This window comes from Chiloscyllium plagiosum, chromosome 17 (assembly GCF_004010195.1).
Source record: "Chiloscyllium plagiosum isolate BGI_BamShark_2017 chromosome 17, ASM401019v2, whole genome shotgun sequence".
Classification (NCBI taxonomy): Eukaryota; Metazoa; Chordata; class Chondrichthyes; order Orectolobiformes; family Hemiscylliidae; genus Chiloscyllium; species Chiloscyllium plagiosum.
This window is the reverse complement of record NC_057726.1, coordinates 54,988,310-55,005,986: the sequence shown is the minus strand read 5'-3', so window position 1 is coordinate 55,005,986 and position 17,677 is coordinate 54,988,310. Positions and strand designations below refer to the sequence as shown.

The following is a 17,677-nucleotide window of genomic DNA, read 5'->3' as shown; positions in this document are numbered from 1 at the left end:
CTCTCACCAGTTGCGTAGAAACCTGCTTCGTATTTTCTACCATCTCAAATTTTGATTACTCCTTTATTGGATTCTCCCATCAAAGGAAATTAGTTTCTCTGCAACTGTCATCTTTCTCATTCCTTTACTGTTTGAACAGCTGATTTAAAATTGCTTTCCTCTTTCCAAGTCAAGCTAGTACAAGCCAACTTCGTGTGACCTGATCTCCCAATTTAATTCTTAAGTTCTAGTATGATTTTAGTTAATCTGCATTGTATCACTTCTGTAAGACAATCTTAGAACTGGTCAGATGCCATTGAGTTCATGTGCAATGTATTGTACAACTGAAATATCACTTCACACTTTTTAAATTCCAATTTCAGTCATATTGTGATTTAGTATGCAAAATCTTGTCAGATATTATATAAATGTTCAATGTGGTTTATTCTCTTGGCAGGCTCGATGTGATGCGTCCTCTTTTGAGAGTGTGCGGTGTACGTTTTGTGTAGATTCTGGAGTATGGTACTATGAAGTAACAGTAATTACTTCTGGTGTAATGCAGATTGGTTGGGCGACCAAGGATAGTAAATTTCTTAATCATGTAAGTAATGGGAATTTTTTAAGTGAACCAGACTCTTATTTTGTATTTCTTAATTTCTAAGTTTTGATATGTAATTGCAAAATTGCCATAGTTGGCACTGCTTGATTCTGATAAGGAAAATGTTGGGAAGCAATTCATAAAATGTTAGTAATTTGACTTATCACCCCCATTGCAGATTGCTCAGTATCAGAAGATAACGTTACATAGTTGAACCCAACCCAATCCAAATCTTCTTCTGTCCATATATGCACCTTCCAAAAGGTTTAGCTGGAAGTTATGACCCTTCCGTTTATTATTTCTGCTTGTGGGTATCTGAATAGCCTCTTGTTAGCCTAATTTCAGATTTGAGAAATACATAGAAATCTAAACTGGATTTTTTGGCTCAGATAAATTGAGGAAAGAACACTTCGATTGCATTTCCTTTTGTGGCAATCAAAACTGTCATCCGTACATATGGTCCTCACTATTTACCTGACTGAAATCTCTGGATTTCTGCTATCTAATATTTAGTACATTTTAAAAATTGTACTAAACATGGCATGGCGCAGTGGCTCAGTGGTTAGCACTGCTGCCTCACAGTACCAGGGACCTGGGTTCATTTCCAGCCTTGGGCAATTGTCTGTGCGGAGCTTGCACGTTCTCACCCCGTATCTGCATGGGTTTCCTCCCACAGTCGTTAAGTGAATTGGCCATGCTAAATTACCCATAGTGTTCGGGATGTGCAGGTTAGCTGCATTAGTCAGGGGTAAATGTAGAGTAATCATTTTGGGTGGGATACTCTTTGGGGGGTCAGTATGGACTTGTTGGGCTGAAGGGCCTGTTTCCACGCTGTAAACATTTATGAATCTGTGTCTATAAATTGTTCTGATGGCTCCTGGGTTACACTGAAATAATTAACTCTCTTTAGATTTATTCTAGTTAGTTAACTGTTCTTTTACAGGAGGGTTATGGGATTGGAGATGATGAATACTCATGTGCATATGATGGCTGCCGGCAGCTGATTTGGTATAATGCCAGAAGTGAACCACACATCCACCCTTGCTGGAAAGAAGGTACTGTGATAAATGCTGCTCAGTCCAGCATACGAACTTGCATAACGTAGCTTTCATTATTTTAAACTAGATTTTATTGTATGTAATATACTCATGTTAAAATTGGAATATACTTCAAAATTTCTCTGTGCGCTTTGTCTCTTAAGTAAATCAACTATACAAAGCAAAGGCCATAAGACGTAGGAGCAGAATTAGGCCTTTCGGACCATCCAGTTTCCTCTGTTGTTCCATCGTGGCTGTTTCTCAATTCGAATCTTTTGCCTTCTCCCTGTAATCCTTGATCTGCTTACTGAGAGCCTATCTATGTCTGTCTTAAGTATATTCAGGGACTTGGCCTCCACAGCTTTCTGTGGCAGTGTGTTCTGCAGTGGTCACCCTCTTGGTGAAGGAATTCTGCATTTCTATTGTAAAGAGACATATCTTCACTCTGGGACCGTGGGTCCTACTATTCCTGATTAAGGGCTTTTGCCCGAAACGTTAGATTTTCCTGCTTCTCGGATGCTGCCTGAACTGCTGTGCTTTTCCAGCACCACTCTACTCCAGAATCTGGTTTTCAGCATCTGCAATCATTGTTTTTACCCCATGGGTCCTACTAGTCTCTTCTGGTGGAACCATCTCCATGTCCACTTTATCCAGGCATCTGAGTATTCTATAATTTTCAATCAAACCCCCATCCTTCTAAGTTCCATCAAGTACAGAGCCAGAGTCTCCAACAGCTCCTCGCATGACTAGCTTTTAATTCCTGGAAATCTCGCCTGGATTCCCAAGGCTTCCACGTCCATCCATGAATACAAGGTCAAAAACTGCTTATAATATTCCAGATGTGGTCTGACCAGAGCCTTGTACATCCCTACTGTTGTAATCCAGTCCTCCCAACATGAATGTAAACATTGTATTTGCTTTCTTAACTAATAACTGAACCTTCCCCTCCATGCTAACCTTAAGAGAATTGAACTAATATTCCCCTAAGTCTCTTTGTGCTTCAGATTTCTGAAGCATTTCCCCAGTTCTCTTTTCAAAAAGTCCAGGTTTCTAGTCTTTGTATAACCACCATGTATAACCTCAGTTCATAACCTGTCATTTCCCACATTGTAGTTCATTTGTCACTTTTTTGCCCACTCTTAGCCTGTCAGAGTGCTTCTGCAGTCATGCCACCTTCTCCAACACTTTGTTGCTAAGTTTGCAAATGACCCAATGCTCTGTTACATCATCTAGGTCATGAATGTATAACGCAAATAGTTAAGGTCCCAACCCTGACCTCATGGAATCCACTAGTCATTGGCTGCCATCCTGAAAAAGATCTCTTTAGCCCAACCTTGCCTGTAGTACATGTCTTACTTAGCAGCCTCATGTGTGGCACCTTGTCCATCAGGCTTGTGGAAATCCAAATAGATTACATCCATTGGCTCTCCTTTGCCTAACTTGCTCATTACCACCTCAAAGAATTCTAATGGCCTTTGAAAGGCATGACTTCCCCTTGACAAAGTCATGCTGCGTTGGCTCTATTTTGCCACGTACTTCCAAATACTCTGCAATCACATCCTTAATAATGGATTCTAAATTCCTACCAATTGTAAAGGTCAGGCTAACTGGCCTGTAATTTCCTGTCTTCTGCTTCCCTCCCTTCTTAAACAGGAGTGTTACATCCGCCATTTTCCAAAACTCTGGGGTGTAGTCTATCTGGTCTGGGTGATTTGTCTACCTTCAGACCTTTCAGCATCCCCAGCACCCTCACTTTCATAATGGCCACTACACCACCTCTGCCCCCTTGCTGTTTTGAGGTTCTGATATGCTACACGCATCTTCCACCATGAAGGTTACTGAAAGTACCTATTCAGTTCCCCTGCCATTTCTTTGTTCCCTGTCACTTCTGCAGCCTCATTATCTACTCTTGCCTCTCTCTCACCTTTTTAAATATGCACAAGAAAACTCTTGCAATTTTTTTTAACATAATAACAGGCTGGCTCACCCTGATGTATTTAATCATATTCTTCCTCCACGATGTTGCTTTTTCAGTTGTTCTCTGGCTTTTAAAAAGCTTTCTAATACCCTGGCTTCCAATAATCTTCACCATATTGTATTCTTTTATGTTGTCCCTGACTTCTCTTGTCAGCCATGGTTTGTCCTCCCTTCAGTATGTTTGCTTCTTCCTTGGGATGAATTTCTGCTGTGCTTCCTGAATACCCTCGAGTATCTCCTGCCATTATTGCTCCAGCGTTTTCCCTGCTAGGCTCCTCTTCCAAATAACTGTTAACTCTTCCTCCTTGTCTTGGAGCTTTATTTTGGTCCTCAAGTGATACCGTTTGGGATTCAGAATCCAGATTGGGAAATACAAATTGCTGACCTTTTATTAATGCTATGTCTAGTTGAACTCCAGATTTAAAAATTCTTACCAGTGTTTTCATAACTTTGCCTCACTATCTCCACAATTTTATTAATTACTGCAACTTATTGAAATTTCTGCAGTCCTCATTTTAATTGCACCATCATTAGTGACAGATGCTTCTGTCTGCACAAGCAGAACATCTGAACCTCTCAAACTCAACTGGCTTTCTGCTTTTGTGTTTTTTTTAATGAAGGCACTCAAAGCCTACATTTTGATCCACCAGCGTTTTCCAATGGTAAAATTTGATCAAATTTGCTCGTGTGAAAATTGGAATATGATTAAATGCTTCTCCATACACTCCTGAAAACTTGGTTAGTGACTCAGTTATGTTTTGGTTCACTAATACCCTTCAAGAAAGGAAACGTGCCATCTTTATCTACACTGGCGCCAGATGTAACTCCAGTTCTACAGCAGTGGTTGACTCTTAGCTGATATCTGGCCAAAGATAGGAGAGCTGTCCCAAAGTCTAACTAAGCAACTATATAACAGTATTATTCATAGAATCACACCCATCGGTCATCATCTTTGAACTCCTCTTGGCATGTCCTGACTACTGGCAAAGTAGACCCACAAATGTGACAGCACAATTAGAGTCCTAGAGATGTACAGCATGGAAACAGATCCTTCGGTCCAACTTGTCCATGCCGGCCAGATATCCCAACCCAATCTAGTCCCACCTGCCAGCATCTGGCCCGTATCCCTCCAAACCCTTCCTATTCATATACCCATCCAGATGCCTTTTAAATGTTGTAATTTTATCAGCCTATATCGCCACCTCTGGCAGCTTATTCTATACATGCACCACCCTTTGCTTGAAAAAGTTGCCCCTTAGGTCTCTTTTTAAATCTTTCCCCCTCACCCTAAACTTATGCCCTCTAGTTCTGGACTCCCCAACCCAAGGGAAAATGACCTTGTCTAGTCACCTTATCCATGCCCCTCATGTTTTATAAACCTCTAAGTCACCCCTCAGCCTCCAACACTCGAGGGGAAAACAATCCCAACCTATTCCGTCTCTCCCTATAGCTCAAACCCTCCAATCCAGCAACATCCTTGTAAATCATTTATGAGCTCTTTCAAGTTTCACAACTTCCTTCTTCTAGGAGGTAGACCAGAATTGCACACAATATTCCAAAAGTTACCGAACCAATGTTACAGCTCCGACATGACATCCCAGCTTCTATATCCCAATGCTCTGAATTGCGTAAAATTGGAAGGGAATGACCCTGGGATTCCTCAGTATTCACTGTCAACTGCATGAAGACTGATGGCTTGAGGTCAAACCTGAAGGACATCTGATCAATAACTGCCACATTCCTGTAGCTAACTGAGTACCTCAATGTTGGCAATACCACTTGATATTGCAGGGGTGAAGAAAGTTCTGTAAATGAGAGACTTCAGTGTCCGTCAGAGACTCTATTTGTGTTACTAAGTAATGCTGGAGAGATTGTCTTCTCTTCACATAGGGCAAATATCACTTTGTGTGGCACTACTGCATTAAGTGTGTATAAGCAGTGTGAAACTGCTCTAGCAGCTCAGCTCAAATTAACATCAAGCTGCGGTAATGATGGCCACCAGCAAGATAACTGTACGTGAATGCAATCTATTAGCTCATGATCCCATTGATCCTCACTTTGCCATTCTCATCAAGCTAGAGAATCAACCCTGGTTCAGTGAAGAGTAGAAAAGCATGTTGAAAGTACTACCAGGCATTCCTAAAAATGAAGTACCATGGTGAAACTACAATACAGCTAAACTTGTTTCTTCCACTGCTTAGCACACATTTGGTACAATTGAATAGTTCCCAACCAACAGATCTGATTAATGCTGTAGTTTTGCTATGTTCCAGTTATTTCAATTGTCAATCATCAGTCATAAATAGTGAGAAGAAGAAGAAGAGGTTTCATAGATACCTCATTGTGATGGCAGAGTCAAGCATATTGTTTCAAAAGAGCAACACTGAAAACTTGCAATTGTCTTAACTACAAATGCTGAGTGGATGACCCATCTTGCGTCACCTTGAGGTCCAGTGAATTCCTTTCCAGTCTTGAGGCAAGTTGATTTGCTTGAAAAAAATATCCAGAGCAACAATATCAAGAAACAGCTGAGCGGCCTGGATATAGTCTGTTTTCAGTTCTGTGCATGTGTTCGCCAGAAATAGCTGCACTGCTAACTGAGATTTCCCGGTACAGCTAAAATGTTGGCATTTCTACAATAAAAAATACAATATGCCCTCTCTACAAAAACATACAATCCAGAGACCAAGTACTGGCCAATTAGTTTACTTTGCTGATGATTGTGATGTTGAATGGGATAGTCACCAGTGTTATCAAGCAGTGCCGCCTACTTAATAGAATTTCTCAGCAGGCTAAGTTTTCAGTTTTGCGAGGGTGATTCATCTTCAGAACTCTGGCCAAAACATGAAAAAGCAATGAACTCCAGGGATGATGGCAGAATGATTGCATTTGACTTGAAGGCATCATTTTAACAAAGCTGGAGTAAATTTCAGCTTGCCACACCTGGTACATTTCTGCAGGAATTCATCAGGACAGTGTCCACAGCCAACCACCTCCAGCTGCTGTCCCAATGACTTTCCCTCATTGTAAAGTCAGAAGAGGGGAATTTCATTGTGTAATGTTCAACTTAATTTGTAACTTGAGATAGGAAAGTTCCAACATGCAGCAGAACTCAAGCAACAATCATGCCTTGTCTAAATAGCAAGGAACAGTTTTGTTTTATGTGAATCATGGAATGACTATCTCACAAAGGTGTATAATCACTTCTCGACTTGATGACAATGTCATTGAAAGTCACTGCAACATCTCAGCAATCACCTTGGTCTAGAAAATTTAACTGGACCAGGATCAGAGGCACGATCTAAAGAATTATCAAGAGGCTGGTCATTCTGTGGTGAATGACTTGACATTGCTTGAGTGATGTCCCTTTTAAAGGAAAATTCATCAAATAGAGGCAATGGTGTAGTGGTAAGTGACTGACTAAGCTCGTAATCTAATGACCCAAGCCATATCTGGTGACCGGTTCAAATCCCACCATGGAAGATGGTGAAATTTTGAGTTCAATACAAATTCTATAAATAACAGCTAGTGTGATGGCAATCATGTAATTACTGATGTATTATAAAAGCCTGATTTACTAGTATCCTTTAGGGAGAATTCTTTACTTTTTAAAGTAGCAGTGCCACCATCCCATACAAGGAAACCAGCTGATAAAACATGATAAAAGCTGATCTTCCTTGACTAAGTGTCAGTCAGGTACCATTTCTACCTATCAATGTAGTCAGAGATAGGTTTGCGTTATAGTCAAAATGTATTTTATGTCTGGACTATATGCAAGGCTTTAAGTGGGGAAGGGGGCACAAGTAACCTTTGTTCGTTGATCTAGCACTTGTGTGAATAATATCTAATTTTGCTCCTCTTATTGAGAAAGCATTGCATTATTCAATTTTTCTGTGCAGGGGACACAATAGGATTTCTCTTAGACTTGAATAAGAAGGCAATGATTTTCTATCTCAACGGAAACCAGCTACCCCCAGAGAAGCAAGTCTTTTCATCAGCCACGTAAGTAAATGTTTACAGAAATACTTGGGTTTTTCTGGAAAAAAGTTGCTCTTGGAATTTTGAAATATGTTATAGCTCATGAAATATCAATTGATTTGATGCAAAATATTTGTTTCGAAGGAATACAGTATTTTCCGTAAACGTTAAAGCGCTTCAAATGCTTATATTTAAGAGTAAAAAGTGGAAAAACCTCCAAACGTTTTAGATGTATACACACTCTTAATGGATCTCTTTACCTGTTTTGTTTACAGTTTTTGCAATTTTTATGCACAATTATTTGCAGTTGACAAAGCATCAGGAAATTTGGAAGTGATATATTTGATATATTCAAAATTTGTAGTGTTATGATATATATTCAAATTTCTTTGTTTCTTAAAAAAGCTTTTTGCACATGAATTGAATTTTTCTGTATAAATAATATGGTATCAACCCTGTAGAAATAAAATTGCAGGAAAGTTTGATATCATGCAAAGAACTCTAAGACTCTTATTGCTTGGATTTGCTTTTTACTACTTTAGCTCAAATTCTGAAAATTGTGCTGGATTCACCTACCAGAAAAATTATTCACAACCATGTTAATTCCCTTTTATTGTTTAGCCATCATTTTTATCCATTTGCTGCTCAACTATTTCATCTCCAGTTCAGATAATTTGCTGCTTTTTTTTTAATCAGTACATTTAGCTCTGATTACTAGACTGGTGAATTGTTGCTAGACCATATTAACAAACATTGTATTCTTCAAATTGTGGTGCACAATCCTGAACACATTATTTCCAATGATTTATGACGTGACACATTCTGTTTATTTCAATATTAACCCACTCCTTCATATTCCAAGTCTCATGAAGTTACATGATTACAACCACAACCAAGATCTGCTTACCTTCTCTGTCCATCTTCTGAACAGCTCTGGAACTTCTAAACTAGGGAAGCTTACTTCTTGAATTCCTGCACCTTGAGGATTAGTAAAGGTTGCCCACAGATTAGGGTGCTGTCCAGTCTAGGTTTCCAGATGTTGGAAGTAGAAAATAATAAGTCGCGTTTACAGAGAGAAGGGAGAAACAGTTTTTTACATATTGTCTTTGACACAGGAAATCATCTTTTGAGGTCATAGAGATGTACAGCACGGAAAAAGACCCTTTGGCCCAACTTGTCCACGCCGACTAGCTATCCCAGCCCAATCCAGTCCAACCTGCAAGCACCTAGCCCGTATTCCTCAACCCTTCCCTATCATATACTCATCCAGATGCCTCTTAAATGTTGCAGTTGTACTAGCCTCCACCACTTCCTCTGGGAGCTCATTCATTACACGTACCACCCTTTGCTTGAAAAAGTACCCCCCTTAAGTCCCTTTTTAAATCTTTTTTCCCCCCCTCACCCTAAACCTATTTCCTCTAGTTCTGAACTCCCCCAACCCAGGCAAGAGACTTTGTCTATTTATCCTATCCATGCTGTTTATGATTTTATAAACCTCTATAAGGTCACCCCTCTGTCTCCAACGCTCCAGGGAAAACAACCATAGCCCATTTAATCTCTCCCTATAGCTCAAATCCTCCAACCCCGGCAACATTCTTAAATCTCTTTTCTGAACCCTTTCAAGTTTCACAATATCTTTCCAGTAGGAAGGAGACCAGAATTGCACACAATATTCCAACAATGGCCTAACCAATGTCCTGTACAGCCGCAACGTGACCTCCCAACTCCTGTAATCAATACTCTGCCCAATAAAAAAGAAATACCAAACACCGTCTTCACTATCCTACCTACCTGCAACTCTACTTTCAAGGAGCTATGAACCTGCACTCCAAGGTCTCTTTGTTCAGCAGCACTCCCTAGGACCTTACCACTAAGTGTACAAGTCCTGCTAAGATTTTCTTTCCCAAAATGCAGCACCTCACATTTGTCTGAATTAAACGCCATCTGCCACTTCTCAGCCCATTGGCCCATCTGATCAAGATCCTATTGTAATCTGAGGTAATCTTCTTTGCTGTCCACTACACCTCCAATTTTGGTGTCATCTGCAAACTTACTAACTATACCTCTTCTGCTCACATCCAAATCATTTATATAAATGCTGAAAGGTAGTGGACCCAGCGCCGATCTCCCACTCTGTCCTAATCAATTCTCTTTGTTACTTCTTCAAAAAAAACTACATCAAGTTTGTGAGACATGATTTCCCATGCACAAAGCCATGTTGACTATCCCTAATCAGTCCTTGCCTTTCCAAATACATGTACATCCTGTCCCTCAGGATTCCCTCCAACAACTTGCCCACCACCGATATCAGGCTCACTGGTGTATAGTTCCCTGGCTTGTCCTTGCCACATTTCTTAAACAGTGGCACCATGTTAGCCAACCTCCAGTCTTCCTGCACCCCACCTGTGACTATTGATGATACAGATATCTCAGCAAGGGGCCCAGCAATCACTTCCCTAGCTTCCCACGGAATTCTAGGGTACACCTGATCAGGTCCTGGGGATTTATCTGCATTTATGCATTTTATGGCAAATAAGAGTTAAGGAGAATCCAAACAAATCACATCGAAGGAAGAGATATTAAGGTTAGAGATTAGTCTGAAATGTGGGCTTCAGAGGATCTTGCAAGGGCATAAAGTTTGAGAAGGATAGCCAGTAATATGGTCACAGAAGAACACATACTTGCCAAAAGTTAATCAACATTTTACTCTTGTTACAAAGCAGATGGGAAGAACTATAGAAATGTAAAAGCACAGAAGTGGGCCATTTGGCCTATTTTGTCCATGTTGATCCAAAGACACCCAGGTGCCCTTTTCTGATCCTGTCGTCCTGTGCAAGGCCCTTAGCCCTGCATCTTACAGCACTTTGTGCAGATCCAGAGAGGATTAGAAAGAGTTAAGGGTCACTGCACCACTACCACTCAAAACACAATCATCCTCTTTTTTTAAACAAAAAATGTCCTCCTGTCCCGTCTAATCCTTCTGCCATTTAGCTTGAATCTATGACCCCTGGTTTTTGAATTGTTTGCAAGGGAAACCGGTTCCTCTTGTCTACTTTCATCTCTTTCCCCTTAATTTTGTATACCTCAACCATGTCACCTTTCAGCTGCTTCAGTCTCCCTTCACAGCTACAATTCTACAGCCTCAACAACATTCTGGCAAATCTCTGCACTCGCGTGCTCTCTCTAGAACAATTATATATGTACTTTTAATGTGATGACCAGAACTGCGCACAATACTCCACTGAGTTTGTCCGTCGGAGGATAGTGTAGGAAGTGGAAAGGAAATTTTAAGTGTTAAGAGGTATAAGAAATGTTAGAAAAACTGGCTTTATTACCTTGGTAGTAATTCCGAAGCCTCAACAAATGTTTAAAAGGCATTCGGTTGGATTCACCATGATAGCTGGTGAAATTTTACATTCAACGACCTCGTGGTATCATCACTGGACTGTTAACCCAGATAATGTTCTGAGGTCACATGTTCGAGTCCTGCCACGGCAGATAGTGGAATTTTGAATTCAATTAAATATCTGGAATTAAGAGTTTAATGATGACCATGAAGCCATTGCCGATTGTTGGAAAAACCCAACTGGTTCACTAATGCCCTTTTAGGGAAGGGAATTACCATCCTTACTGGTCTGGCCTACGTGTGACTCCAGACGCACAGCAATGTAGTTGACTCTTAACTGCTTTCTGGGCAATTGGTGATGGGCAACAAATGCTGTCTGGACAGTGATGCCTTCATTCTGTGAATCGATTCTTAAAAAATAAGCCCAATATGTCTGGAATGAAAAGCTAGTTCTAGGAAACATGAATCTAGAAGTTGCTATCAAACTCCACCTGGTTCATTAAAGTCCCAGGGGAGGAATGCTTATACTTGTTCTGGCCTACATGTGGCTCCAGACCTATACTGCTCTGAAAAGGCCTAGCAAGCCACTTAGTTGCACCAAACCACTACGGAAAGACTATGATAAGACACAAACCTCATGGACCATCTGACATTGGCACTTGCTATCTTGTCAAATTTCTGCCAAGTCTTCTCATTAACATCTGTTGGCTTGTGCCAAACAGAAGAGCTGACCAACTGACTAGTCAATCTATATTACAGTGGTGCTGGAAAAGCACAGCAGGTCAGGCAGCATCCAAGGAGCAGGAAAATCGACGTTTCGGGCAGGAGCCCTTCAGGAATGAGGCTGGAAGTCTCGGGGGTGGAGAGATAAATGGGAGGGGTGGGGCTGGGGAGAAGATTGAGAGTGCAATAGGTGGATTGCCAGAAAAAGTAAGATATTTCTAAATACTTGAGCATCAAGTGAATTTGGCTGTTTCACTATACTACTCTGCAGTAGAGATATAAGTGGCATTTGCCAGTAACTGGATGCACCATTGAGCTGAACAGACATTCTGCCACCCCTCATCTGAATAATGTATGCAGTATATGCAGTTCAGTGTTCATGTATGCTATAAGTCCTAAATATCATATATCCTCAGCTGTTTGCAACAGACAAGGTACTGAACCAACCAGTACTGGCAAAATGCACAACATCTGGTTCAACATTGAATGTGATTCCACTATTGGGCTGCATTTTCTAAATCATTAATTTGTGCCAAAGTATGTTGACAACCAATTTAGGGTTCAGTCTGTCACCACATACAGATGTCTGGAATTAGCTGTGGATTCAATTTAAGGGAACATCAATCCTGAGATCGTGGAGTAATGATTTTAATGGGAGTAAAAGTCACCAAGAAGGAAGAACTGAAGTCTGGCATACAATAAGAGTGGAGACAGGAGAGAAAAGCGCAAGAAATGCTGAAGATCAATGTCTTGTGCTCAGCTTCAAGTGACAGCTGAAGTGTTTGCACAAGTGCATGGTATTCAGACAAAATTCTAATTCTGAAGGTGTGACTATGTTGATGCAAAACATGCTGGTATAAACCAAGGATGGAAAAAGACTACATGCTTGAAATCCTGTGGCCTAATTTTAAACATAAACATAAATATAACATGTTAAATGCAAGTCCAATTTTTTTTTTTCTTTTGGATCAGCTGGTATTTTTGGCAGTTCAGTTATCTCCACTTTAGACACATACTCGCCCCAATGTCTCAAGAGTATAAGCCACTGAAGCCCTACAGTTACAACAGTTTTGATGATATCAGCAATTCTACAATTTATTTGTATTTAGAAGTTCTCTTACGTGAAACAGAACTCTTTTTTTTATTTTCTCTCATCGCCGTGCTGTGTTTGAATCATTCACCACCAATAAATCACCTGCATTATCTAATTGTTTAATTTCCATGCAAAGTCTGTCAAGAGTAGTGCAGACCATCCAAGATGTGAGAGAGGGGGGAGGAGGCTAAAGCAAATCGAGTTGATCTTCCATATATGTCCTAATCAGTGTGTTCAAGGACGTTATGACCTACCTCTGGAACAGGTGGGACTTGATCTGGGCCTCATGGCTCAGAAGTAAAGACATTACCAATGCACCATAAAGACCCTTTAAAATGGAGTTGGAAGGGGAATCATAAATTCAATTATCTGAGTAAAAATATCAGCACCTGCTTTCCTTAAGCCACTGGCATTTGATATTAACCATTCAATGTCATAATTAAACAGAACAATACTGCCTTTTTCTGTACAAAGTTTTTAAACTGTTTTAACATCTTTATCACCAAAACTGTTTCCAAAATGTGAATATTAAATGTGGTTTTGTATTTAATTTTTACTCAACTGTATTCATTTGCAGATCTGGCTTCTTTGCTGCTGCTAGTTTCATGTCTTACCAACAGTGTGAGTTTAATTTTGGAGCAAAATCATTTAAGTATCCACCAACAGTTAAATTCAGCACGTTTAATGAATATGCCTCCCTCTCACCAGAAGAAAAGATCATTCTTCCAAGGTGCGTGCAAACTATATCAAACAATAAAACTAATTGGATCATTGTGTTTAAAGGTCTCATGGCATTTATTTTTGAAAAAAAGAGAAAAATCGCTTAAAATAACCGTTAGATTTTTTAAAAAGTCATCACCAGGATGTTTGTGTGAGTGTAAGCATTAGAAAATGAATGAACTGGAATTTGTTGTAATTTTGTAAAAATTGTTAATTATGTTTCAGGCATAGACGTCTAGCTTTATTGAAACAAGTAAGCATACGGGAAAACTGCTGCACCCTTTGCTGTGATGAGATAGCTGATACAGAACTCCGACCATGTGGACATAGGTATGTTGCAGTTTTGTTTTAGTCAAATCATTTTTGCCCACTTTATAATGGTTGTCTGCAGTCACAATTTGTTTTCAAATCCGTATGCTATTGATGTAAACCGCTTTGACTTTCTCTGACTCTTACTGGTGTGTGGCTTGGAGAGGAACTTCAGACATTGTGCCTGCTGCACATGTCCGAGATAGTAGTGGTTGTGGGTTTGAAAGGTGCTGTCTAAGGAGTCTATATTCTGAGCCTTGGTGAATTCCTGCAGTCCAGTTTTGAAGATAGCGGGCTGCTGCTGCTGCTACTACTGATCCTTCAACTTTAAATCTATGCTCCTAGTTCTCTCTCTACTGAGGAAAGTAGGCTCTTATTCATTTGAGCTAGGCCCTTTTATTTTTATATCCACCAACTTGAATTTTCCCCATTGGCCTTCCCTCAAACAAATTCCATTTTCATAGACCGTTTCTTGGTCTCCATTATGTTCCCAAAGATCTACCCTTTCGATTGCAATCTTCCTTTCAGTGCAATGACCAAAGCAATAAGTGGTATTTGAGCTGCAATCTAACTAGTGTCACACAGTTCAAGCCTAAATCCCTGCTCTTTGTATTCTATGCCTCACCCAATAAAGGGAAGTATCTTGTATGCTTTGACCAGTGTTCTACAGCTGCTTAGTCTGTCCTACTGGCATAATGAGTAATCCTGAAGTCATGTGTAATTGTCGAAAGATGTGTGTCTACCTAATTATTGAAATTTGTCATAACTTTTTTGACTAGAACAATCCCACAAAATTTATCCACAGTCAAGTTGTAGTGTATTGCTGTTCATTCTAGGAACTTAAACAACATGAATTGATTACTAGCAATATAACTGTCTGAAGTGATCCTTGCTCACTAGATGTCCTCTTTTGATAATATCTCCAAATAAAGTCTCCAGAATAATGAATGGAAACCAAAATGTTGAAAGTAGTCTTTTAGATTTACCAAAACTTGCACAACTATTTTGTGCTGGCCTAGAATAAGGTGTCTCAAAATATTGGAGCACTGAAATGTTTCATGAGCTTGTACAGTAGTATGTGGTTGCCTTAATTGAAAATCATTTTGAATTTTGGAAAGCTTGTCTGGCTCTACAGTTCTCACTGAAATACTTCACTAAAGCTTACTTTTTAACATCTTGATCTTCTTTTTGTTTACAGTGATCTATGCATGGAATGTGCCTTGCAGCTGGACACCTGTCCCTTGTGTCGTCAAGAAATAAAGACCCGGGTCAGGCTGATTTCACATGTTTCCTGAACTCTTTCTTCTAAGACCCGTTCTGATCAACATCAATACAAAGTGCTAAAACAATGAACCTCCAGCTGGGACACGTACCATCCAAAATGCAATGTGCGTGGATGCTCAAATCAGTCCATTAGCCAAAAAGGGCTAACTTGATAAATTCCAATGAAGCAAGTTTTGGCCACTTTCAAAGCAGCTCCCAGACTACATAGACCTATAGCACACATTTGGCTGCATTTTAGCACTAAATTGATGATCTCATTGATGCCATATTTTGGCCGTTGTGGGGAAAATGTAAAATTATTGCAGAAGATTACGCTTAAGAGTGTGGTTTGAGGTACAGTGGTGAAGGTGAAGCACGGTATTGGGGCAGTGTAGAGAAACCTCACTCTTCAACTAAACATTAAAACTTCTGACCTGCGAGTGCTTAATATGGATATGGAGTACCTGAAATAGGGGAAGTGTTCTACTTAGTACTCGATATCCTTCACCTTCAAGAGCACAACATATCTGAAGTTTCAAAGAAGACAATTTCAGCTTTCTTCAAGAATAAAGATACCTATTTACTTTGTTTTGTGTCCTCTGACTAAAAGAACGTGGTGCTTATTTGGCAATCTGGTTCATTGTCCAATTCATCAATAGCTCTGAAGGGCTATGAAAGGTTCCAAGGATATATGCAACAGCAGCAAATCAAGAAAAATATTCATGAATAATGAAATGTTATCTTTGCATTATTTCCTATATGCACAAATGTTTACTTTTGTAGCCAGTGTTCCACAAGGTACAAATGTGTCCAGTGTAGCAGTATCAGTTTTTGCTGGAAAAATTTCATGGCAGATGAATGACTCAAAACGGCAAGATTTGCCAAATTACTTGTTTAAAATTTGAGACCTTATGAATCCAAAGAACAGTTTTTTAAAATGACATCTATGGTAGTCAAAACTTTTTGTTGATCATAAAAACATTTGTAAACTATCCACAGCGCTAACCCTTCTGGATAGTGAAAATTATAAATTATTTATTTAATGAAACTGTGTTCTACTGATGCAAGAAGTTTTTTCATTCATGTTTTAACATTAATGATTGGATTTGCCAAGTTTTGTAATGCAACTGATTTGGGCTTTCTCACCACGACTGTTGTCATCTTCTCTGTCTCCCCTCAATTTTATTAGACCAGAATTTGTTAGAGCATTGAATTATGAAACTGTCCGTTTTCAAAGCACTGTAAATGAAAGGATTCTTAAATGTGGAAACAAAGGGAGATAGCAACTTTGCCTCATTCAATTTCTTTTGCCAGTTTGAGGAACAATCGTTGAATAATTGGGCTTGAAAATGGAGTATTGTCATTTTTTGAACTAGTTTGAAATGCCATGGGTTTACTTGGGACAATTCAAACTTGGTTGTTCTTAATCATTATTGTACTACACCTGAAATACACTCAAGATCTCACTACATTCCTATTTACCACTGTACAGAAATCAGAAGATCGCACTCTTGTCTGGTATTGAGCACCAGAGCAACTGGTGTTTTCAGAAAAAAATTGCATAATAAAATTTGAATATGAAGTGTTTAAAGAATTAAATTTATTAGAATAATGTAAAATTGAGAGACATTGTCAATTTTATACATGCAATGATGTTTAAAACAAATCAGCATTGAACTTGCTGCTGGATATTTTGACTAAATGTGTGTGACATTCAAATTTATTTACATGGATAAGAATATTTTGTACTTGACCTGTTATGATTAGGAATTAACTTTCTGTGAATGTTACAGTTACCTTATCTGCTACTGAGTGCCATTCCATATCACTCAAATATTTCAGGCTATATTGATTTCCAGTACTCTTGTAAAACTAGTTGTGAAAACTTGTAATGTTGGAGACACCTTGTGAAAAATAGGAGATTGTGCTTTGGCATGCCTGGGAGAGGACTGCTTACTGCATTCAGGAAAGCTTTGAATTGGGAGTTGAAAATAAGGTTCTTCAGCTTTTTAGTTTGCATTTTTAGCTTTCAGTACTCTTGGTGTTTGTTTTCATTTAAATTTTTGCTGGAACCAAGAGCACTTGACCTTCCTTAAACTGTCCTCTTTAGAGAGTTGGGGGGATAATGTTGATAAGATGAAAACAGGATGGATTGAGTACCAATTGACAGTTATTCTAAGCAAGTTTCAAAGGATCAGGAAATACAGAAAAGAGAAGTCTGAGGCTGGTACAGTTGAGAAGAGGAGCAAGTTAAATAGTCAAGGCAGAAAGTGAGGTCTGCAGATGCTGGAGATCAGAGCTGAAAATGTGTTGCTGGAAAAGCACAGCAGGTCAGGCAGCATCCAAGGTGCAGGAGAATCGACATTTCGGGCATAAGCCCTTCTTCAGGAGTGAGGAAAGTGTGTCCAGCAGGCTAAGATAAACGGTAGGGAGGAAGGACTTGGGGGAGGGGCGTTGGAAATGCGATAGGTGGAAGGAGGTCAAGGTGAGGGTGATAGGCCGGGGTGGGGGTGGAGAGGTCAAGAAGAAGATTGCAGGTTAGGAAGGCCGTGCGAGTTCAAGGGATTTGACTGAGAAGTTTTGCATTTCTTGCGGTTGCAGGGGAAGGTGCCGGGAGTGGAGGTTGGGTTGGTGGGAGGTGTGGACCTGATGAG

The 17,677-nt window shown here is 39.7% G+C and overlaps 1 protein-coding gene across 1 annotated transcript in view; it reads left to right on the top strand.

Moving 5' to 3' along the window:
- rspry1 (ring finger and SPRY domain containing 1) overlaps window positions 1-16,605 on the top strand; it is a 67,183-nt gene extending 50,578 nt beyond the window's left edge. Inside the window, exons 9-14 of the mRNA XM_043707140.1 lie at window positions 437-580; window positions 1,521-1,632; window positions 7,491-7,593; window positions 13,309-13,461; window positions 13,677-13,781; window positions 14,959-16,605. Coding sequence (XP_043563075.1) covers window positions 437-580; window positions 1,521-1,632; window positions 7,491-7,593; window positions 13,309-13,461; window positions 13,677-13,781; window positions 14,959-15,055 — 714 coding nt within the window. The 3' untranslated portion in view covers window positions 15,056-16,605. The remainder of the gene's footprint in view (window positions 1-436; window positions 581-1,520; window positions 1,633-7,490; window positions 7,594-13,308; window positions 13,462-13,676; window positions 13,782-14,958) is intronic.
- The last annotated feature ends 1,072 nt before the right edge of the window (window positions 16,606-17,677 follow it).